The 25,517-nt window shown below is 30.5% G+C and overlaps 1 protein-coding gene across 1 annotated transcript in view; it reads right to left on the bottom strand.

The window, feature by feature from the left end:
• LOC113516096 (dual 3',5'-cyclic-AMP and -GMP phosphodiesterase 11-like) overlaps positions 1-9,570 on the bottom strand; it is a 65,057-nt gene extending 55,487 nt beyond the window's left edge. The window contains exons 1-2 of the mRNA XM_052900979.1: positions 9,566-9,570; positions 9,054-9,242 (exon numbers count right to left, since the gene is read on the bottom strand). Coding sequence (XP_052756939.1) covers positions 9,054-9,242; positions 9,566-9,570 — 194 coding nt within the window. The remainder of the gene's footprint in view (positions 1-9,053; positions 9,243-9,565) is intronic.
• Positions 9,571-25,517: the final 15,947 nt, after the last annotated feature.

The following is a 25,517-nucleotide window of genomic DNA, read 5'->3' as shown; positions in this document are numbered from 1 at the left end:
ATAACCTTATAAAGCACAAAATGTATTAAACTAAAATTACAAAATAAAAATATTGCCATCAAACTAAATTTTTTGTTTAAGTAGATAATTTAATAAGTAATGGGGTCGTCTCAAATCTCTAAAATTTTAGTCTGATATTTATATAAAAACAATTGCTAATTCAAGATTCATATTTCCAAATCAAATAAACCCTTAAGTCTATTATTAAATTAAAAATACGACAACTATTTAGGTAACATTTTCAGTAAAAACATTAAAAAAACTTCATTGGAGCGTAAATTAGATTTTGTGAAAAATCTACATAATACCTTCGTAATATCTATCTGTCAGTCTATAATAAGTAAATACAGCACCCTAACTTTTATCCTGGAACCTCACACAAAGATCTAGAAGCTCAGTAATGGTCATAAAGAAACAACTTTATTTTTACGAACCGCTCCACGCTTATATACATGAAACGTTTGGATTTTTTCATCTAATCCTATTACCTAATTGAATTGTCGCAGAAAATGTATAAAATACATTAGAAAATAAATACCGCTGGACATTATTACACACTCCTAAACTAAGCAGACATTTTATTATGGACACTAACTAGATAATGGATAGAAGTTTTTTACTTTTCTAATTATATAATAATGTAAAAAAGTAAATAATAGTAAATGTTTATAATATGCGAAGGTCAAACTCAGAACCATTGGAAAACGAGTATGTGTATTATATCGATATATTACTTAGGTATTAGTAATATATAGGTACTAAATAATGTAAAGGTACTAAATGTTAAATTAATATCTTTCATTAAGAAAGTTTTTAATTTATATTTAATTTTATAATAGTTTTAAAGTAAAACGAAGTTACAATCTGCGCCGACTACACGCACGCAGTGATTAACAATGCGTTGGACGCACAGTGCTTCTCGTGATACAGCTGTGAACCACGCACATGAATAAGGGTTCCTATTGAGTTCAAAACTAGTCTGACTTTCCCGAATTTAAAACGTGATTAAAGCCAACATAAATAATTACAAAACGAAGTTAGTATAAAATATTACAGTCACAGAATATCAACACGTTCTTGATACACAGTTTAGTGGCTACGACAGATAAGACCAACATACACATAATATATGTATGTTTTCTCGATTTTATTACCCTCTCAGGGGGGGCGACTTGAACTTATAAAGCGAAGCGTGCATTTCCATTCCCAAATGTCGTTACTCATATAAAAATACGGTGTCAAATGTCTTTGATTTTTTATTAAATTCATGCGTCACATACTTTCGAAACCCACGAAAAAAGTAAAGGGAATTATATTATTCACCTGTATTCCACGAAAAATTCAATCTACTTGTATATATGTTTATTAAGAACATATATATTTTATTGCACCCACTGTGAACATAATAAGGTTTATATCGATATCAATATTTTTAGAATGGGTTAATTACGCATTATATAGTTTCAACATTAGCGCATGACTAGAATATGTTTACACGTAGTAATAATTTTTAATGAGCACATTTGTGTTCAGGTCATAAAAAGCGAACCCGGTTCCACTATGGTATTTTATTAACATATCAACGACGCTGGATATCTGCTTTATAGTTTGCAATTTCTAGTAATATAATTGTGGATTCAAAATTACTATTCCAGCAGACACATTGGCGACATCTGCCTATATCTGATTAACATAAATATGACCAGTCTAGGTTAGATAAGAAATAATATAACGCATACACTATTTTTATGTCATTCTAACCAAAAATTTGTTACAAAAATGGGTATATATAAACATGACAGTTGTTTTGTCTATCTGCTTGATGTTCAATAATAGAAGGCTGAATTTAATGTAATGTGATATATAGGGATAACTTTATCTTCATATCTCGTTACATCAAATTCAGTCCGTTTGTTGAAAATGACTAAAAAAATCACAAAAACGTAAAATAAACACTGAACATATTAGATTTCAACATGGCTATGGGCGTGCCAGTCGTCGTTATTCGCATTAATTTCGTTTTTAGTGGTATTTTCCATTACCTGAGAGTTAATCAGAAATTAAAATTAACACATAACGGTATTAGTTAAAAAAAAAAATTCTCACAAAACTAATATTTTTTTTTTTACCATAACATTATAGAATAACATTGTAAATAGACAATGTTTTGTACATGAGTTATATTTAAGAATTACTATTGTGAGAGGTTCGAATAAGAGCAATAGAAGCCAAAATGTATTTTTAAATAAATATGTATTTATTTAGAAATTATGTCTGTCTGGCTATCTGTATGTATGTATGTTCCGGAATCAAGAAAGATCACTGCGACAGATTGGATGCGGCTTTCACAGGTGTAGTCCTGAAGGTATAACTTAAGACTGATATATGTTTTATCTTTTAGATGTGGTCAATTTCATTGGTTTTCCTACTTCTTTAATCCACGCAAGTAGCGAGAAAAAAGCTAGTTTCAAATAAAATTATAAATTGTAAGTGTAATCCGTAAACACAGACAGAGTCTTTATCATATATCATCATGTGAACTTAAATTTTTCGTCTGTCTCGGTCCAATAATGAATGAGCAAAGACGTCATAGCCTAAAAGGTTTGTTACGCCAAAAGAGAAATTTGTTTTTTCTTGAGGACGAAACCGTGACGGAACGTCATTTCCTGTTCGTTTATTTTGTTTTGCTGTAACAGTTTGCCACAATTCGGTGAAAATAAACTAATAATTCACTTTTCGAACAGAGTAATTAGGTTGGAAAAATTGCGAAGAAATTTTCTCGGGAGCTTTTTTGCCAACCCGTGTATACATATTTTTTTTTTATACAACTTAGAATGGCAAACAAGCTGACGGCCCACCTGATGAAAAGTGGTAACCGTCGCCTATAGACATGAACAGTACTATGGACACAACAGAATATACTATTTCATCCATGATACCCCCCATTCGTTGCCATTCCTGAGGACTCAGATGTTATTCCTCTGTACCCAGTAAATTCACGCCATATTCCACCCTTCAAACCGAAACACAGCCATGTAAACACAACTGCTTCACGGTAAAAACACGAATGGGATAGAGGTACCCAAGCAATCGACTTTTGTACAAAGTCTCCCTTTGGCACAAACAAATTAAGGTATAATCAATTATAAATAAAATCTATTTGAATCTAAATCTCTAGTCTTTCATATAAATAATTGGGCCGATATACGAGGAAATAACAAATAATATTATTTTCTTGTATCATTAAATATATAAAAATGAACAAATTTTGTTACTTAAAAATTATAGGTAAAATGTCTACTTAGATATTATCATCAAATATTAAAATAGGTACTTCTCATGTTTCATTATTATAATATTCTATCTTTCAATCTTTTTGTATATTAAATCCTTTAGAACGCCGTACCTTCGCTCGTTACAATAGCACTCATAAAAATTTCAAGCATCACTCAACGTGTATATTTGAATCACAAAAAAGAACAGACAACCTACCATCCCAATGAGGCCCAATGAGGTTAAGTATTTGGATATTTATTATTAAAATTCTTGTAAACATGCAAACTATATCATGGTTTATATGTTTACAAAAATATTATTCATGAAAATATTTCTACCTAAGTAAGTTATTGAAAATTCAAAATATTTCCTTATAATTTTAAAATTCCATTGTAATCTTTTTTATGTTAATACAAAAACATTCTTTATATATTATGGAGGAAAAATATTTTATAAATAGATGAAATTACAAAATATTAAATTAATATGCAAAAGAGAAAAAAAGAAATTCTTGATGATCAAATTTATATAAATAAGCTTCATAAACTGAAGTATAGTAATTCATTATTATTATACTTCAGTTTATAGTATTATAGTATTCATAAAGTAAGTAAGTATACGTATAATGTAAATCATCAAATCTACGTATAATTTAAATCATCAAATCTAATTGGTGTTTACTCAAGTGAAACTTTGATAATTATCTCATTGTTGAGTTTTTTGTATAAAGTCTGAATCATATCGTAAAAATTGACTTATATTAACGTAAATCATCACTTACACGTGTAATACGTAAAGTTTACGTACTCAATAACATGTTTTTAGTATTTTTTAGAATAAACAGTCACAGAACATCTGTGGTTATACCTGGTTATACGTCACATTTAGACACACGGCCAGCCATTTTATTACACTTTTTATTGTTCACGAGGCAGACTGTAGTAAAGTGCTAACACTAGATGTTTGTTCTGAAAGGCCTCTACTACTTGCATGTCTTAGTGTTATTAATAGCATTTGTATTTTATTCTGCTGGAAATAACAGAAGGTTTTCACAATTGGACATGAAAAACGGATGATAAATTTGTAAGCGTAAAAAGTAAGCCCGATTATGACAGTTGGTAAGGATCAGGGCAAAAGAAAACATACTACCCTAAATAATGGGACAAAGGCGAGACGATTATGATGGGCATAACCAACCCCATGGATATCACATTATATTTACTGTCGGACTAATGACACCCTTCATGCATTAAGAGGTTGAGGAGATGACAGAAAAACTATTATACTTGTGCGAAGGATTACATTAAGATCAAAAATAGTATATCTACTTTTAACAGATACTGCATTAAGCAGTATGATGTAATATTTCTTTGGTTCTTCAAAAAAGGCGCAATAAAGATTCTTTGAGGTCGGCAAGACACGCATGACAGCTCTAATGTTACAGGCTACTGTAACCCCGTCTACCATCAGACGAGCCATTGCTATTATAGTAGTATAGCAGTATAATAAATAAAAACTGTGATAGATATTGTATTGGGATCTAAGGTAAATGATAAGCTAAATAAAGATAAAATGTACGCCATCTTGGACTGATCCTATTAAAACACTCCAAAAAAATAAAGGCCTTAAAGGAAACTGTCGTTCATAAAAAGCCCCTGACAGAGGATAAAGACTAGTAAAAGCTGAACTATCTCACGTGTGTCACGTTAAGCTTGGTAAATCCTTTACAAACGTCGCGATTGCACATACGAGTGTATATAGTATATATATATATGTGGTTCCGGTTACTATGTTAACATTTCACAGAGCAATATTTTAAAAATTACAATAGATAAATGATCGGATTATATAATAATTGTATATTTACTTCCTTGCATTATATGAATGCTAATTAAACATTTATTTTTTACCTAATTAATATTTTTCCATCAACTTGTATTAACGAGTAAGTAACGTAATACAAGTACGTAATATAAAACTTTGTTGTGACAACATTAAAACGATTCTATAGACACATTAGGTAAATTATGATAGCTACGTACTTAATTAAGTCCAAGGATTACGGCATAGACAATATACAACATTACGCATTCTGCAAATGTAAGGATATATGCTATATATATTTAACAAAATTTTTGAGTTTCATTCCGCAAAAAAAATGTTTAGTCACCTAATAAAAATTACAGTTTAATTTATTTATCAAGATTTATATATATATATATATATATATATATATATATATATAACAACTTGAATTTTACGAACTTACTACCTTTGTCGTTTCCAACAATTGTTTCGACTTCATCCGGAAGTCTTCTTTAATGCGAGGCGAGACATTGCGACGTAAAACACCGTACTCACTCTGAAGAAGACTTCCGAATTAAATCGAAACAATTATCGGAAACAACAAATATAGCAAGTTCATAAAATTTAAACATATATAAAAATCGTAAAAAAACAACATTAGTTTTAAAAATAATATCTTTTATCACAGGCTTTTTCATTTATTGTCCTACAAAAATATTTGTTACCGAAACAGATGTGCACTCACAAATTATGACTCACAAATTATGAGAATAAAAACAAAAAACATCACATCGTTCTAGCATTTAATATTTATTACCTGTAAATTTCCCTAAAATCAATGAATAAATATAAGGACAGATCTTTGATATTCGGTTCTCTAAACCTACCTCACAAAAGTCTTGACTTAAAGGTAGAAGACAGGTATCGCATAAAAATAGTTATGTTTTTTATTGTTTCTCATTTATATGTATCTAAATATTAAAATATTCTCTTAAGACGACAACATGTAAATTCACGTATGATTTCATGACAGAGGCCTATAACACATAGACCAAACACACATTGTATTTCAGTTCTGCGTAACTAAAAAAATATCATCATCATCATATCAGCCTTTAACTGACCATTACTGAACATAAGCCTCCCCCTTAAGGAGTTTTGCCAGTAATTACCATGCTTGACAGCCGGATTGGCAACCGCAGTTAGGCTTTGGAGATGTTTTAAGAGGGACGCTGCTGCCTATTTCTCACCTTCCCTCAGACGTCTCTTACGACATTTACGGGAAAGGAAGGGGTGGCCTATTCTATATGCAGTTGTACTTGCAAGGCTGTTTTTCTACTTGAAGATATATATAAAAACTTATACGTATGTCCGTTTAATATAATTGCTTTTCAACAAATACGATATAAGCTATCAACTCAATGGCAATTCTACGCAATGAGTAGTAGTAATTAAATCATAATTTATTTAACAATTAATCCATGAAATTTAGAAAATTACAGTAATTGAAACACTGTTCTACTCTGAGACTTAATAACTCAAAGTCATCAAAGAAAACATGGAAAATTAATTTTCATAATGAAATTCAACCCTTTCAGGCTAATTGCGTTGCCGATGGTCGTAGTCTGAACGTAATTATTTCTTGAGGATTATTCCACATTTTCTTCCAGAATTTATCCTCACCAACATAAAACATAAAGATAACTAAACAGGCACTTTCTCTATTTAATATATTTACTCTAAAACAAAATAATCTTCAGCACCATTTCTAAAGGCGCTCTAGCCTAATATCATTAACTAGCGGCCCGTCCCGGCGTCGCGCGGGTGGACATTTTTAACATTTTCCTTCACTGCTCTGCTCCTATTGATCGTAGCGTGATCAAAAATGTACTATAATCTGCCCAAGAGTATGAAGAATAATTGTACCAAGTTTCGTTAAAATCCGTCGTGTAGTTTTTGTTTCTGTAATGAACATACAGACAGACAAAAATTTTACTGATTGCATTTTTGGCATCAGTATCGATCAGTAATCACTCCCTGATAGTTATTTTGAAAATATATTTCATGTACAGAATTGACCTCTCTACAGGTTTATTATAAGTATAGGTTGAACCACCAAGTATACGTTGGTAAATTATAGGAAGCAAGCTTTTATCTGCGACTTCGTTCGCAAGAACGCCAAGTGTCTTTAAAGTATAAGAAAGTTAACAAAAAAACAAACTTCAAAGTTACGATTTAAAGTTTCTTGTTTGTAAATAAAATATTTTTATGAATATACTATTTACTATAAATAGTAATAGAAAATGTAATAAAATAAAAAAAAAAAAATTGAGAGAATTATAGAAATCCAATTACTGATGAAATAACTAATAGCTACGGAAAAAAAAACAAAATTTTTTATACTCGTAAATCACCTTTTGCTTTTAGCCCAAATTGAACTTTTGATTTACTATTCTTGACCAAATTACCTAGTTAGGGAGTAAAGTTCTGCGATAAAAAAAAAAAAGAATATTGGAATTAGTTCGTAACTGATGAAGACATAACATTATAAAAATTATGACAAAAATATAATCGAATTAGGACCTCTTGTTTCTTAAAACAGATTAAGAATAGTTCAAAATCTAAAGTAATGGTTCACACGATGAGGTATATTGGAATTTTAAATTAAATAGTTTCGTGCTATATGAACTTAGTCACGTTTCTAGTCAATATAAAAACTGTATACAAAACGCTACGCTAAAGGTCGACAGAAGAGTGCAAATACTATTCTGACGCAATAAATAGCGATTACGGGGCGACTTGCATTCAAGTGAAAATGTTCATTTCGATTTCGTAGTCTTATAGCTTTCTTTTTATTTGCTACAAACGAAATAGTTAATAAAGGACCAAATCCAAATTAGTACAGCTTTCATAATATAAAACAACATAATAATTTTGACTAATATCATGAATGTGAAAGTGAATTTGTTTGATTGGCGTCACCATAAAATTCAGTGGGCATTTAGTATTTGGCATGGAGAATGACACAAACTTTTATCCCGGTCAGCCAATAAAAACTCAGTAAACTAGTATCAATTATAATTATGATAAACTAGTTTTCACTCGCAACTTTGTCCGCATGACTAGGACAAAAAGAAGCTTACGTCCCTCTCCCTACCTTACAGTACCTGCATATCCAATTTAGTAGTGATAGTTTAAGTCATAAAATAGTAAGAAATAAACTCACTTATCTATCACTTATATATAATAAGAATTTAAAAACACAACAAAGGTTTTTTAAATCTCATGGAACCAAGCCATAATGGATTCGCGGAAGTGAAACTGCGATACAGCTCTAAATATAAATATTACTAAAATTATGCGTTAAAGGAACCTCAAAATTGAAAGCAGGGATCTACCATGAAATGAAATTCCGAATTTTCGGGCTCAATTTCGTGTTTTTGTTAGTACCAAAATCGACCCTATAAATGGAGCCTAACATTTCATTTTTCATAAATCCTACCATAAAATAAAAAGGAACGATACTTTAGCATTTTTAATATTTTTAAACGGCATGTATCAAGTAATTTTAACATCAAATTTTTGTTTCGTTCAGATCCGAAATTTGGGAAAACATTTCATGGTAGGCCCTCAGTTTCTCTAAAATAGTATTCGGTTGACAATTTGTTGTGAGTACAAAAATGTTATCCATTTTAGACCCTTGTCGAGTGAATAGCTCGAGTTAGTACTCATATGTACATATAACTTCATCTACTCGTATATAAGAAAAAGTAATGTAAATCGTACAGATATACCTAAAATAAACAGTTATCTAAATTTTATACATTAAACTACTGAAATTGATTTCAAATATATTTTCCACTCCACTCTACACACTCCACGTCCACTGACGTTCATTGATCTACCATTGTTTAGTAATAATAGTCACTGAAATGGAAGATAATATATTTCCCTTTATTTTAGAAACCGACCTGCCATTTTGTGGATGAGGTGACGCGACTCTCTCGCCTTGTACCAGGAATAATGAACCCCGATCAGCATCGAGGAGTATTGACACGTTCTGTAGGATCTTGTGACACAGCACCCGTACTTCAAGCTCGTTGCAGATATCTTTGACCTGAGAACAAATATTAGTTGTATAGTAATAAAATGTTTTTAAACTAGAAACAATGTGTTAAGCATAACGCATTGTTTCTAATAAGCATTTACCTACTACATTGACTATTGTTTATTTTTTAATTTGTATTGTTGTCGTTTAATTTATTAATAATATAAATTGTAATAATATAGTAAATAACCATATTGAAAATAATGTTTAGGTATAAGTAGATATAAATTTCTAATTTATATAAATATGGCTATAGAATAAATTTTATTATAAAGAATTATTTTATTATAATTTTTATAATGACTGTAGCATGTCCAGTAATGACAAAATGTATGAAACCAACTATTGTAATATTACCATATCACCTTATTGTACCACATTTTTAGTAATAAATTTCGTTCATTCTTTCTTTCGTTTATTCATTCATAGAAAAGGACTTATGAGTCTATGAACTAGTGTATGTGTATCAAACAAGTTAAAAAGATATATAACACTCGACTAAACTAACAATTGAATTAGATATGATCATGATTTTTTACATATATTTCAATGCCTAATATAATGATCATTATCATATTAATAATTTAAAGGAATAAAATACACAAATCATCATTTATAAATTCGTTTCACCTTAATATCTGAAACATGAAATTTCATCTAGTAAGGTAATTTAAAGTGAGGCGTTTTCAAGCTTTCACGTGGATGATATTCACATTAGAGTGGGTGAGTCACTGAGTCTGCATGTGAGCATGAATTAGCACAGAATAGCGGTTAGTGGGACAATACTAGCGGCACATGAGTAGGTAAGGCAAAAAGGATACATATGTCACGTTATATTCTCACTGTTAAAGATTATGTTATTTGATACACTAATTAGTGATCACGAAATAAAGCTCCTTCAAAGAATAGATAAATTTATTATGAGTTATATATTACTTTATTAATTAATTAAAAAATTTTAATATAATAATAATTCTCAGCTTTTTTTCTCACTCGCTTTTTTAATGACTTAAAGTCATTAAAAAAAGAGTGTTTGTTACCTCTTATCGCCTTAAAGGCTCAACAATCATTGTGAAATATTTTATACACGTTATATAGAAGGGGAGGGGATATGATTATACTCTTTACTTAGATCGACATACTCCCGTTCAAGCGTACAAAGTCGCGAGTAAAAGCTAGCTACAAATAATTGTATGTTAATTATTTGTATGTTCCTAGTCCTAAAACTAAGATAAAATAGTACATATATTTTTAATCTTTTTTTTTTAGAAACTTTTATTCAATAAGTATTCTTATTGGATAAAAGTTCCTAAATAAAAGTGCCAGCCCCATCAAGTATATCGTTACATCACAGAGACATTTGTAATGACAAATGAAAGTACAAAATTTGTATATTTCAATACATCAAGTTTATAATGTGATGAAAAGGTGGGCGTTGTAAAAGCGAACTTGAGAAGAGACACCAACACATAAATAGCTATAACTCACTTTTGAATCTGATTTCGTTGCTAATTTCCGTCGACATGTATTCCTGGCAAACGGCAAGTATTTACCAAATTCTATAACGAAATTTGCAAACCAACATTTACCAAGTTCGCTTTTACGCCGGTTCTGTAATGAATCGCGACACGTGAAGTCTATGGAAACTCGGGTTATTTAAAGAACGACGAAAGTTTTATAATAAAGTTTGTCGTCTATAACTTTAATTTTAAGTACAGACATATTACGTTAACACTTTATAGTCTGTAAAATATGAGACAGTCATTTTGCTAATTATCTTCTGTTCGTTTAGGAATTCTAAACTAAAATCGATGCCAAGTTAGAGTCATTTCATTGCTTTGACCTCTATTTCAACCTTTTTTTATAAAGAAAATGAAAATTTCAATTGTTTTACTTAATTATTCTAAATTTTCCAAAAAAAAAAGTTAATAGCTTAATACTTATTAGACAATTTCGTTTTTCTTGTGTTCTTATGTGACATTAATAAAAAGTTCATACGTGTCTTTATATTTTTGGTATCTAATAACATACTTAATGACAGCCAGATTTTCCATAAACTACTAGGAATAATAATAATAGAGAGTATATCGAGTATCAGTGCATGCTTTTTGAAAATTTAAATCTAGCAATCAATCTGTACACAACTAGAGAGTAAAATGAACAGTCACTAATTGAAAGCCAAAGTGAGCCACATCAAAGTTGAAATTAGGTATCATAGACAAGAGACAAAATAATATAAATTCATTCTAATCAAATAGCAAATTGCGTACATAAATATAGCATTTATATTGTAAATTCTTATGAAGACAATTCGTTAACTGAGACTAAGGTAATAAGCAATAGTCATAATATAAGTAACTAGCGGCCCGTCCCGGCTTCGCACGGGTGGATACTTTTACAACATTTTAAAAAGTGATTATTGTGACATAACGAGTTGGACATATAATATCGCGAAGTTTTTTGTAGTTATTGATATTTTCTTCAAATTGTAGAATATACTTTTGTTCTATCACCAATAGTTTCCGCAGCGCACGCGACGAAAGATATTTTATAGCATTTCTTACACCTTGAATTACGTTGCTAAAGTTTTAGTAAGTATCCCTAATCTTTTCTAGCAATAAATATAGCCTATGTTACTCAGGGTGAATGTAGATTTCTAATGGTGAAACAATTTTAGAAATCGGTAAAGTAGTTTATTCATTACAAACATACATACACACAAAAATACAAATCTTTCCTCTTTATAATATTAGTGTAGATAATGTAAGAATTGCTAAGAATAATGTCTCTATAAAAACAACAGAACCTTACCAATTGTTCGCTAATATAAATCCAAACACATACATAAAGGTTTAAAAAGGTTAATAACCCTTTTTTAGTACATTGGGAAATCTCAGGCGTATTATAAAATATTTCTTCAATTCACTACTGCAATTTATCTATGTCCCTAACCGATAATCACGTGAAATGATTAATTAGAAGCGATTCGGGTAGAACGTGACGGAACAGTAATCCGAACCCAGGAGACGTTTATTTGGGTTAACTTCAAACCTCATATATAATAACTCAATCAAGTTACTAATGAGATTTATATGTTACCACTAGGTACCGAAATAGTATTGGTATTAATGCGAATGATATTGGTGTGATTTATAACATCATGCTAAATGTATAAAATATAAACCATCTTGTCTTTACTTCGTTAAAAATAGCATTTTTTACAAATAACAATATTTAGATATTTTTAGACTACTTTAAGTATTAATAAAATTACAATGTTATTAATGAGATTTTAAAGTAATACCGTAAACAATTTCTTCGAATTTGTCAACCATAATTTTATATAGCTTGGCGTAATTTTGAGAGAGTGAAGCCAACTTTCAACGATAATAAATTATTGAATAATTTCCACTAGCCTGTTTTAACCAGAAACAATAAACAACAAACAATACCATTTTTTCACTTATTTATTTACCAGAGGGAGACTACAAAAGTCGATTGCTTGGGTATCTCTATCCCATTCGTGTTTCAACCGTGAAGCAGTTGTGTTTGCATGGCTGTGTTTCGGTTTGAAGGGTGGGATATAGCGTGAATTTACTGGGTATAGAGGATTAACACCCGAGTCCTCAGGAATGGCAACGCATGGGGGGTATCATGGGCGAAACAGTATACTCTGTTATGTCCATGGTACTGTTCATGTCTATAGGCGACGGTTACCACTTTCCATCAGGTGGACCGTCAGCTTGTTTGCCATTCTAAGTAGTATAAAAAAAACTTAATTTTGTACGATTTACAACAAATATGATTAATAATTCACAATAGACTATAACATTTCATGTATTTACATCAAACGTAAAAATATTCAAACCTATAGCAATGAAATTTTAAACGAACTTAACCAAGTATTAGACAACAAACTATTCAGCAGATGATAAGACATTATAACTTTTATTAGATAAACATAAATACATTTTATTTCAGAAATTACGCAATTAATAATTCATTGAAAGTATACGAGTATAAGCGAAATTAGATCACTCAGTGGTTGATACATTTATCTGAAGCTCCCCTATAAATGCCTTCTAGTCAAATGCTACTAAGCATCAATGAATACGTATGAATATGTATTCACGGTCGGCTTCCACACGTGCTCAGTTAGAAAATTAAGTTCATTTATGACTTGCGAGCTTTATGCTATTTGCTAGAATCTCAAGCTATATTAAAGTCAGTGACTTATCTATCCAAGTACGAGTATATATGAATAAAATAAATAGGCAGTATTGCAAGTCACTGGAAAGAAGAATGAATCGATTGAATACTGTTGCCAAATCTTTTGTAACCCGAAAAATATTTAGGAGCGGAGCGTACTCTGAAATGATAAATCCGAATATCAATCTAACTTTGCATAGTTTTGTTTTGAATAAAATTTATTGAATCGAATTTATTTGAAGTAAGACTTACGACATATTTTATCTTATACAATACGGTCCAAACCAATGGAAAGTCTATACAGACCAACTGAATCCAATTAAATTCGTATTATAAAACGCCCGAACTTTCAGCAGAAAGGTCGCATTTGTCATTTCACAGTAGACCCCGTGTATATAAAATTAATTCTATTTTAATTTATTCGAAGTAGCTATTTTAAACCCCCGTAAATATATGAAATCGACGTAAAGACGAAGAAACAAAAATCTACTACTAAATCATCCTACTGAATTTAACCTTAAAAATAACCTTCTTATAGTAGTGGTCAATGAGTTTAGCTTTGATTCACGATTGAAACCAATAAGGGTGATTTTTTTACAGCGTTTTTATTTTGTGTTCCAGGAAACCAACAAAATTGCCTGACATGACATTCGTTTAGAGTCAGTTTTTGTTTGATTAAGCTTCTGATTAGATACTTCAGTGATACGAATACAAAAGCGAATATTATAATATACTTATGCACACAAATTTCGTTTATTATACTGAAACATAACAATACTACTCTATTTTATTTCGTATTACTTTCTAAAAGTAGTGAGAAAGATTATTGTAGTAGAATCGTTATATTGTATCAAACTAAAGTCAAATAACGATTGTTCGCAATACTTGAACCTCATTACAAATGGCTGAATGTATGTGACAACCACTACGTACCGTGACCCAGTTCACAGGACAAGTTCAATGCTAAACTAGTTTATATAAAATAACATACCCGACGTACGTAACATATATTGGTACGGAGTCGTTAACAAGTAATGGTTCTTAGAGAACACTTCACGTCAACATAGCAATGATGCGACTTCCGTTTGTTAGTACGCAGATTTACGTGGGTACATTGGAATTGTCTTTTTCTTATACTAATAAGAACGAACAAGCTGACGACCCAATTCATGGAAAATGCAACTATGTATAGACATTATTTATATACTGTACCCGTTTTAATGTCTTATCAAAAGATCCTGTTTTTACCTCAAGTGAGAGAGTTAAATGCAGTACTATAAGTCAGTCGTATATTACTTTTAATACTTAGGTATGTTCTTTTTTAAATGTTGTCTATATACATGCACGACAGGAATTTTACAAACTTAGTGTATTTATCGTTTTCGCCAAACCGACTTAATCCGGCTCGCAATGCGCAAAGCGCCGTACATATCCTGAAGATGAAGTTGAAACAGTTATCGAAAACGACAAACATCAGTTGTCAGCTCTTCAAATTAGTAGATTTGTTATTTAACCTTACAATAACTTCCTTTCTGTGAATACGCTTAATTCGAGATTTGCTCGAAACTGAATAGCGAATAACAACTTCCTAATATGGCTATCAAAGCAATGTAAAACACCATAGTCTAAATAACTCTATAATCAGACATTCACAGAAAATGTCTAGACAGAAATGCATTCTAAATTGTCATATAATATGCTTAAATATAATAATACATGCATGACCATGAATCGGTAATCCCTACTTGCTGATGATACTATGTCAAACATGACATAGTATGAATGACATAGTATCAGTAATGAATCGAACACGATTCATTACTGACAACATACTACAATCCTACAAACACCTCTATTTGTCGAGAACTTCGAAGGCAGACAGCAGAGTATTCCCAAGTTCCCGACCACAGCTGGTATTGATGAGATACGGACGTATGACCTAGGTCAAAGGTTTATCTAAGATTAGTTAGACATAAATAATTCATAATTTAAACACGAATATAATCCTAGATGGGTAATGTAGTCAAAAGGAATAATATTCGTTGATTGTTCTATTGTATGGGTGTACACTCAGCTTGCCTATATTTTATCGAGCAATATTTTTAATAATATTATATAAATAGGATCTCATTATTATGTTACTCTATATATATATATAGAAGAGGGTCAGTCAGCACTGAGATATATATTAGTACAATCTAAACTGCTAAATATAGATTATTTAAATTATTCATATAGATTCTATAGGTATGAGCAATAAAAATGGTATTTTGAAAATTCAACTCTCAAGGGGATAAAATGTAGATTAAAAGTTTGTATGCAATTCCATCAGTTTAGATGTTAAACACATGAAAGTTTAGATTTATGCTCTTAATACAAAATAAAAATTAATATGTTTTTGGTTTTTTGAAGAGCTTACAGTTATTCAGTCTACACACATGTTGCATAACGGTCAGATATTGATCACTAATAGGGAAGGTTGTAGAACTTCTACTAATAATAATAGTAGTGAATCCTCAGACGTTGGTAGTCGTATATACGCTAATGATATAATAACCAGTGATATGGACTTCCACAAAATAACAACCAATTCAGTAAAATATTTAGGTTGTTAGTTTCTAGGTTTAGCAAGGGTTACTTGTCAATAGAACACGCTACACGTGTTCTATTGACAATTAACTATTAAGGATAAAGCCATTTCAATCATGATACAATTATCATAATATCGATTATTACGAAAGCAAACCTAGTCGATTTAAAAATTATCGAAAATTATGGAAATATATTGTACACATAAACGATTACACTAATACACACAACACTGATAGAACCCACAAATTTTTTAAATCAGTTCAAAAATACAAACATAGACTAAATAGTTTATAAATGAAAACTTAGTTTTAATAATAAAACAAAGCTAAAAGGTTCCGATTTAGAATTAACGATACATCAAAGTTTTGTATATAATTAGAAAACACCCGACACAATATAACCTTCCCTTTCTTTAATAGTCGGGGAAAGTCTCCAAGTCTATTTATAAATTCTATTCCAATAACAATCCCCGCGATCTCTGCAGTAGGTATTCTAATATAACATAAATCGTTTGTAGAGAAAACGAAAGACAGTGTTTGTCGTCTGCAATTTGTAATAGTTCCCTTTGAGAAGATCAAAGATTGTACATGGCTATAAAATTCCTTATTCTATACACGTTCTTTTCATAGAAATAAATCTAATATCAATAACGACTACACTAAAGGAATTTTTTTCTCTATCATTTAAGGCTACAAAAACATATATACAATAGAATAGAATAGAATAGAAATCATTTATTCAAATAAACTTACATTGAAGCACTTTTGAAAAGTCATTACATTTTTTTTAATTTACCGCTCGTTCGGAAAGCTGTCTCATCACAAGAAGAACGAGCAAGAAACTTGCGTGATGCTCTTTTAAATAATTTTATTATTATTTTACATTTTTAAGTTTAATTGTGTGAATACAAACCACCAATTAGCACTAATTCAATTAAATACTCAAAAAGAAAAAAAAAATTGAATACATAACCAACTGGTTAAACAATTAATAAGAGGAAATCAGTCATAGTGATTAGAGCAGACCAGTCCCTACAAGCAGCACCCGTTCACGAGTATGACGGATGAGCCAGCCATCACTGCGCTCGACCATATTTTAGGGAGCCCAATGACCCGGCCCACCACGCCGCCACAAGTCTGGACATTTTAGTGAGCATGACTACTCAAAACACTAGACCACGTCAAAGCTACTCACAATTGCCATCTGATAGTTATAGTATTCACATTTTACATAAGAATGCATGCGGCAATTAATACAAAAAACCGCTACGCTTTCATATTTCTAAAATTAATCAATTAAATCAAGAAAGCAATGAGAAAATAAAATTATAACGTTGTATGCTAATAAACTAATTATTTACTTGATATGTTGTCATCTATGAATTCGTCTATCCTGTAATAGGCTTTCTTACATAAAAATTGTTTAATATAAGATTTGAATTGCCTCTCTGTCAGATTTAATGCAGATTCCGGCAGTTTATTATAAAATCTTATGCAATTACCATAGAATGAATTACTGATTTTGTGCAGACGGCATTTAGGTAAAATAAGCTTATTTATATTGCGTAAGTTTCTACTTGTACAGTCTTTGAGTTTTTTAAAACTCGCTAAGTTCTTCCGTGTATACATAATATTTTCATAAATGTATTGTGAAGTAACTGTGAGGATATTTGAGTCTTTAAAGCACTGACGTAATGACTCTCTTGAACCCATACCATAAATAGAACGTATGGCTCTCTTTTGTAAAACAAATATAGTATTTATATCGGCTGCTTTACCCCACAGCAGTATGCCATAAGACATTATGCTATGGAAATAACTAAAATATACAAGTTTAGCCGTCGCCACGTCTGTTAATTGCCTAATTCTTCTAATTGCATATGCAGCAGAACTGAGTCTACTGGCCAATTTTGAAATATGGGGCCCCCATTGTAATTTCGAGTCCACTGTTATACCTTGTGACGGTTCGCCTATAGTACAATAGGTTTAATACCATAAGTACATAGAAAAGAAACAGGGGTTCCTATGGGTGACCGCTGCGAAAGCTGAGCTATTTAATATAAACAAACTTTAAAGTCAAGGTTCACAATAGCGTACAGAGAAGACGTTACCATATATGAAATATTGACACAGAAGGGAAACTCCTTTTGATGTGTTTCCAAAGTGTAGTAGATGTCACAAGAAAATTAAATAAATTAAACAAAAATATATTATATTTTATATATAACCAAATTATAGTTTACCTTTTATCATCAAGTGTAAAAAGGATGCATACAACACAGTTTAATAAGGTTTATGAGAGCCTTTAAAGTTTTATAAATTCGATAATAAAATTAATAGAAAATACCAAAATACGTTAACATATAATTAAATTGAATTTGAAGAAAAGTACAGTTCGAATAATAGGCTAAATCTGATTATTGAAATATCTACCCTTCGGTGACATAATCTATGACGTTATTAGAGAAAGAATAGAAAGAAATAAAGAAAAAAAGAGAGACGGCAGATCGGCGGGCGCGCGGGAGTCGCTTTTTAGGAAATTCGCAATGAAAGAAAAAGAAAGAAAAAAAAAGAGAGGACGGCAAATGGCGCGGGAGTCGTGTTTTAGGGATTGCGCAATAAAATAAAAAAATAACTGGGATATACATCTAGGAGGGACTGGATCGATGAAGGGGTTTGAGATCTTAGTGTATCACTATCGATTAAGTGTGTGAAATTAATCAATAGAAGACTGGAGAATCCGGTGAGCTTGTTCCATTTATTACTACGTAGTTAGATTTTTGACTGTGATCGCAGGCAAAGTCTATACTTAATATTTCCCAACAACTATTAAAATACGTATTTAGTCGAGTCCATATACCTTTAGGTAATGCGTATATCGTTAAATGCAATCACATTTGAACAAAGTTTACATCAATATAATTTACGTACTTACGTTATTCTACTCATATAAAAAATCCAATTATATGGTCGCTTGATAGAACTTCATCAATTTGATTCAATGTTCTAATTGTCCAGTTTTGGAAAATACTTATTAAATCAGCTATTAACCTATTATAATATTAACTAGTTTCATATCTAGTTATTATAAAGTATTTATTTATTGAGGATAATAGACTAAAGTGACTATGGTCTTGTCTCATTGCTAGGGAAACAACCATTGATGAGAGAGAGGGGTTATTGAGTGACGACTCTGTAAATGCAAATGCGGTGTGGGCTACCTTCATTGTTTGGAGTGACTGTTTTATGTGTATTGTGGGGCCGTTCCTTATGTCAGTCGGTGGAGGTTGCCTGTGTTCAGTCGTGGGTTGGTGATGGTTGGGACGATGATGATGATGAAATATTTGTATTTATTACACTACTACAGTGTTGGTTTAGAATATCTACTCATGCTTAACGTCTCATGGTAAAGTGTTTTCATACCATTGCTCGGTCGACTGTACTAATGATTCTTTTGTATACTTTTAATTACCCATGATTACATGTGGGAATTTGTTTTACAACAAATGTACAGAGAAACAGCTTAGCTGTTGCAGGTGATTTTATGTGAATGTATTACTTTTAATACATTATTGTGTTAGTAGATAAATTCATGTAACGGTGGGATGTTTATGGTAAACAAGCCTGTATTGTTTAAGTAGATATTTTGTCTTGATTTATTATAAACTTTAATATTGATTTTATTGTAGTAAACAAGCTGATAATAACAATTCTGTGTGTATTACTGGTTTCTAATAATATTTAATTATGCTGATATTATAGGTGTGGATTTAATTCCTAGTGGTAATAAAATTATCAAAGGATTCTCTGACTATAATTACTATTAACTAGGTAACTGTACCTCATGTACAGTATTAAATTAGTACTGAATGACAAGTATGAGTTATGTATTTTACTCATATTTAGGAAGAAAGTTGTCATGGCGATAAAATTTGTATGTGTGTTGTTTGTTCATTCTATATTGACTAGACAAGTTCAGACAGGGTTAATATTAGTGAATCTTTATTGGATTTATATTTAATATACATATTTTGAATATTTATGGGAATAGAATGGAGATATACAAGTAGTAAAATATAAAATTAGTATTTTATAAATTTCATTATCGAGTTAGTTGTATATGTTGGGCTGTATCTAAGGAGATATGAACCTATTAATATCAAGTTAGGACAGTTACTTTAAATATTAATAAAGCAAACACTAACACTGATTATTCACTTCTTTAATAAATTTACATTAGAGGTTAGAAATCAAATAGATAGCATATTGGGAAATGTTCATCACACATGTATTTGAGGAATGTTCTTGATAATTAGTACTGTATGTATATATTATTGCAAGTACAATTGCAATAAGAATGTTAAACTTCTAATCTTCAGTTCATTCTTGAAATTGAGAGTTAGCTTGGCTACTGATATGAATATAAAACTGCAGCATTACTGGATACTATTAATTATTTCTGGTGTAAACCATGATTATTTATGTCACTGATAATTTAAGTCATATATTACGGTTGATATATGATGACTTTATATTTAATTATATTAAACAAATACAAATAAACAAACTTGCTAGTATTTGTTACGTTGACAGTTGTGATAGATAATCAAAATTCAATTCGATACATCAATACGTCATTTTTTTTTTTTTTTAGTACGTTTGTTCCGTTTGGAACAGGCTAAGGTCGGAGACCATGCTGCCTAGTCTTCAAAAAGATAATTTGTCTGGAATTCAATACGTCATTCAATACGTCATTGAAGTGACAAACGTCAAACAAAAGGGAGGTGAATCACGTTATGATTCTATATCTAAGTCTATAGAAAAATTTATATAATTTTCTATTATTTTATAATAACTGTAGGGGAAATATTAGAATTATTTATATAAGAAAACATACTTAAATGATATGATAATTATTTAAAGACCTAATTTCTTAGGGAATTAATCATGATGATTTAAAACTTGTTTATCTGAGAAATCCTCTTAATAAATAGGTTTTACTAAGACACTAAAAGGAAGTAGATATAGTATAACTATAGTACAGCTACAATAATTGTATGGGACTTACTGTCCTTTCTATACAAATATATATTTAATCTATATCTTTCACATTATAATTATACAATATATTGCCTCTACTACTACAACATACACAAATAGGACTTATTGTCCTTCCTATATACCTATATATAATAATTGACCTGGCACTTTAATGTGTAATTTATCAGTACTTATGACAACCACCAATTAGGACTTATAGACCTCTCTATAAAGCTACATAATTATTTAATCTGATTATTTCACAATGTGATTAATCAAACCTCTACAAATATTACAAAAGATCTCTATTACTCTCAACACAATAATAGCTTGTTGGACTTAGTGTCCTCAAACTTATAGAAAACCCAACTGGTTATTTCACGAGACGTTGTTAACTTGTGATTAATCAGTGTCTTTTAAAGGACTTATAGTTCCTTTAGATATATCTCTCTGAATAAATAATTGGTTAATTCACAATGTGGTTAATCAACAATAATATTATATATAATTGACTGGACTTATAGTTCATTCAGTAGCACTCATTACTTTTAGTAGCTCTCGACCTATGGGTTGGACTACTCGTTTTTAGGCTTCGGCCTAATCAACAGATTTAACTTGAACCTTGAGTATTCTTGGTATTAAGTAAATAATATTAAATTGACAATGCTATGTTATGATATAGCAATTATCAACATTATATGGCTTGGCCAATTCCAGGGTGTGGAAGGTATCCCCTATCACACAAATCTTCATCTCTATCGGACTGTCTTCACAGGTGATCTCTAATGTCACATTATAGGGCCGAAGGGTTATGTCCCATCAAAGTAGGTTCTGGTGTCTGGGTGATCTCGCTTCTTGGTCTGATCTCTTGTGGAGCCGAAGGGAAACCCCCATTGAGTAAGCTCGTAACAGGGTGACGCTGGGAAACAGTTTCGTACTGTTAGTGGGTGATCTCTATGTCGCCATATAGGACTGAAAGGGTCATCGCCCATGAGTAAGCTCTCGTGTCGGAGTGATCCTGGGATTTCAGTTCCGATCCGTTTGCCTCTGGCAAACACTAATTTATACTGGAAGCATCGTGGGGCTGGTGGAGCCACTGTAATGTTGAAGTAAATGTACTTATGTTTGGTTTGGAACTGAGAATACTCATTCCCTTATTACCATCAGAGTGCATTAATAAATAGTAATACCCTTCCCTACCTTTTAGGAGGAAGAGTTATAGATAGTTGGAAAGTCTTCCACTGGTCCGGGCGTGTGAGGGGCCCGACCGCTCCCCCATTTTTTTTATTATTACAGTTATTCTGTAATTTACTATTAAATTAACATAACTTCCTAGTTACATGAATTATGAGTATAATTCATTAATTATTCTTAATCCTTAAAGACTTATCAATCATCTTCATTTTTTAACTCCTATCATATACCAATTAAAGAACCTTTTGGTTATTACACACACAACGGGTCCTACATTACTAGACGATCACACATTTATTTATTTGGCCAAATGATCAAGTGTTCTATTATAAGATCTGTTCAATATTATGTATTTATTGTAAGGGTTTATATGATTCATAGGTTGTTTGGGGTGTATAAGACAATATAGGTATGGGGTTATATTGAGAGTGTTAGGCCATTCTTTAGGGTAGGTTTTCATTAGATTTTCATAGATTTCATTAGGTTAAGCCTTCGTAGGCTTTTCTTAGGCTTTGTAGGTTTTCCATGTGTAGGTTAGTTTAGAAGGTAGTTATTTTATATAAGGGGTGACACATAGGCAAAGGGGGGACCATCACAATTGGTGCCGTGACCAGGATATAATTGGTTCATGGCTATTTACATATCAGATCAATATGAACACTTGGTCACAATTGGAGCTTGTGACTTCAGGGATTGGTTATTAAAATATGAAGGAGTATAAAGTTAAACAGTAATATCTGCTAATAGTAAAATTCAAAACCAACTTTGATGATTATGACTAAATAATTATACCGTCATAGATCTAGGATTTGGACCTAATTTCATGAGCTCTATGTCTATAGGTAAATAGCCTATTTTACTGTTATCTCATGTTCTTAGGATTTAATTTATCAAATTCATTCAGTGGTTACCTATTGGAGTCAATTATACAACAAATTTACATGATTTGGTTTATATTTTATTGTACTCTATATCAATTGAGTAAATAATATTAAGTATTACACTAATAGGTACATAACAATATTAGTGAGGATAGCTTACTAGGTTATATTCAGTTCACATTGATCTAATTTTATGCTATAGGACACATTTATTATTCTTTTGCTTCATTAATTCTCAATACTTACTGAACTATTAATTTAACATTATATAAATTTTATAAACAATAATTATGCTATAATGACTTATACATAAAATTTATTAAATTCTTTTTATTGTGAAAGAAATTATTTAAGATGAATTAATGACATTATTTATTTCTGAGGAAATTATTGACTTTTATTTCATAAACTTTTATGATGCAGTGACATTGATTATATATATAAAAAAAAAAAAAATATATTAAATAATTATGATTTGATTTTGATCATCCTAAGATGTTTAAATAGCTTATATAATGTTTTATAGGGGTTTCAAATTGAAAGTTTGACGTTTCATAAAATATCATTAAGGTTAGTTAGGGCCTTTAGTTACTTTATTTGATTACCTAAATTTGAAAATTTAATTAGGTGTTTTCATGTTGTTAAATTTAATTCCAACAATTTATTAGGATGCTATTATAATATTTTATTTATGGTTCTATACATAATTTCTTTATTCCACTTTACAATTATATTTCAGATTTTATTTGATTATTCGCTTATTTTGACTTAGACACTTATTATAAAAAAAAAAAAAAAACTTTATACTTATATCAGAGGGAGATTTTGTAGGTTATTTATACATATACACTCTTTACATGCCTAAGCATTTTACATACTTAGATGTTGCGCACACTTAGTTTATTTTGCTCTTTGTAATTGCACATAACACAAGACATTTGTATCTTTTTAAATGATAATTTATTGTACAAAATAAATTAATTGATGTATCTAATATAGTTGGTTGTATTTATGTTGGATTTGCTGTTGTGATCTTTTGGAGGAGGCGATGGGGGGTGTCTATCTACCTATCTAATGGGGTTACATAATATTTTATTATAAAACTTATTGATCATGTTATTTCTGAGAGTATTAAGAAATAGTCATTGGTAATTTAAGTATATTAAAAGAATTTCTTATAATAAGAGTTTTAAACTATGTTTGTATTATTTTATGTAACATATTTATAGGAGTCTTAAAATTGGGGGGCCGTGCAAAATTTGTCAGACAGATAAGAGTTTTAAACTATGGGGGCCGTTTGTATTATTTTATGCAACATAATTATAGGAGTCTTAAAATTGGGGGGCCGTGCAAAATTTGTCAGACAGGGGGGCCGGTGGTGATAAATTATTATTTATATAAGCTTTACTTCTATGATTAAAATTAATAAATAAAAATTAAATTTATTTGAATTTTGTTAGGGACTATTATTTTTTTATTCAATGAACACTAGGTTATTTCTTAGATGAAATATGTGTTGTGGTTACTTAGACGCTTCATAAAGTTTTATTCGTATTGTTTAAATTTATTTTAACAAATTTATTTGAACATCTTCATTTTAATATTTAATTAACTTGGGATTTTATCTAATCATTTATTTACACTTAGACAATTATTTTAGGATTCTTTCTTTTTGCATTTATTACATTTTAATGCTTAGATTTTTCACTTCATTTCGCTTTAGGTTTTCTATTTAGGCTCTTTCGCTTGTTGATACATTACACTCATACATTTAGGCTTTTATTCTGAACTTCCACTTAGATGTTTAACTTGTATCTTTAAATAGATACTTTATCTAAATTTACTGATACAAATAGAGTATCTGTTAGGTTCTTTACTTGAAGCTCTTCACATATTCAGGTTTTATACATTTAGACTCATCACATACTTAGGCTTTTCAAACATTTAGGTTTTATAGATTCCTTTACACACATTTAGGATTGTATTCATTTATGCTGTTTATGACATTGTAATTACATGCATTGAATTTATTACATATAAAACTTATCTTATTGTAATTATCACTCCGGTAAACTTCTTGATAATTAGGGGGCCGGATGTGACGGTTCGCCTATAGTACAATAGGTTTAATACCATAAGTACATAGAAAAGAAACAGGGGTTCCTATGGGTGACCGCTGCGAAAGCTGAGCTATTTAATATAAACAAACTTTAAAGTCAAGGTTCACAATAGCGTACAGAGAAGACGTTACCATATATGAAATATTGACACAGAAGGGAAACTCCTTTTGATGTGTTTCCAAAGTGTAGTAGATGTCACAAGAAAATTAAATAAATTAAACAAAAATATATTATATTTTATATATAACCAAATTATAGTTTACCTTTTATCATCAAGTGTAAAAAGGATGCA

The sequence above is a fragment of the Galleria mellonella genome, unplaced genomic scaffold, assembly GCF_026898425.1.
Source record: "Galleria mellonella isolate WM207_F2 unplaced genomic scaffold, CSIRO_AGI_GalMel_v1 utg74, whole genome shotgun sequence".
In the NCBI taxonomy this organism is placed as follows: Eukaryota; Metazoa; Arthropoda; class Insecta; order Lepidoptera; family Pyralidae; genus Galleria; species Galleria mellonella.
This window is presented reverse-complemented; position numbering and strand designations above follow the sequence as displayed.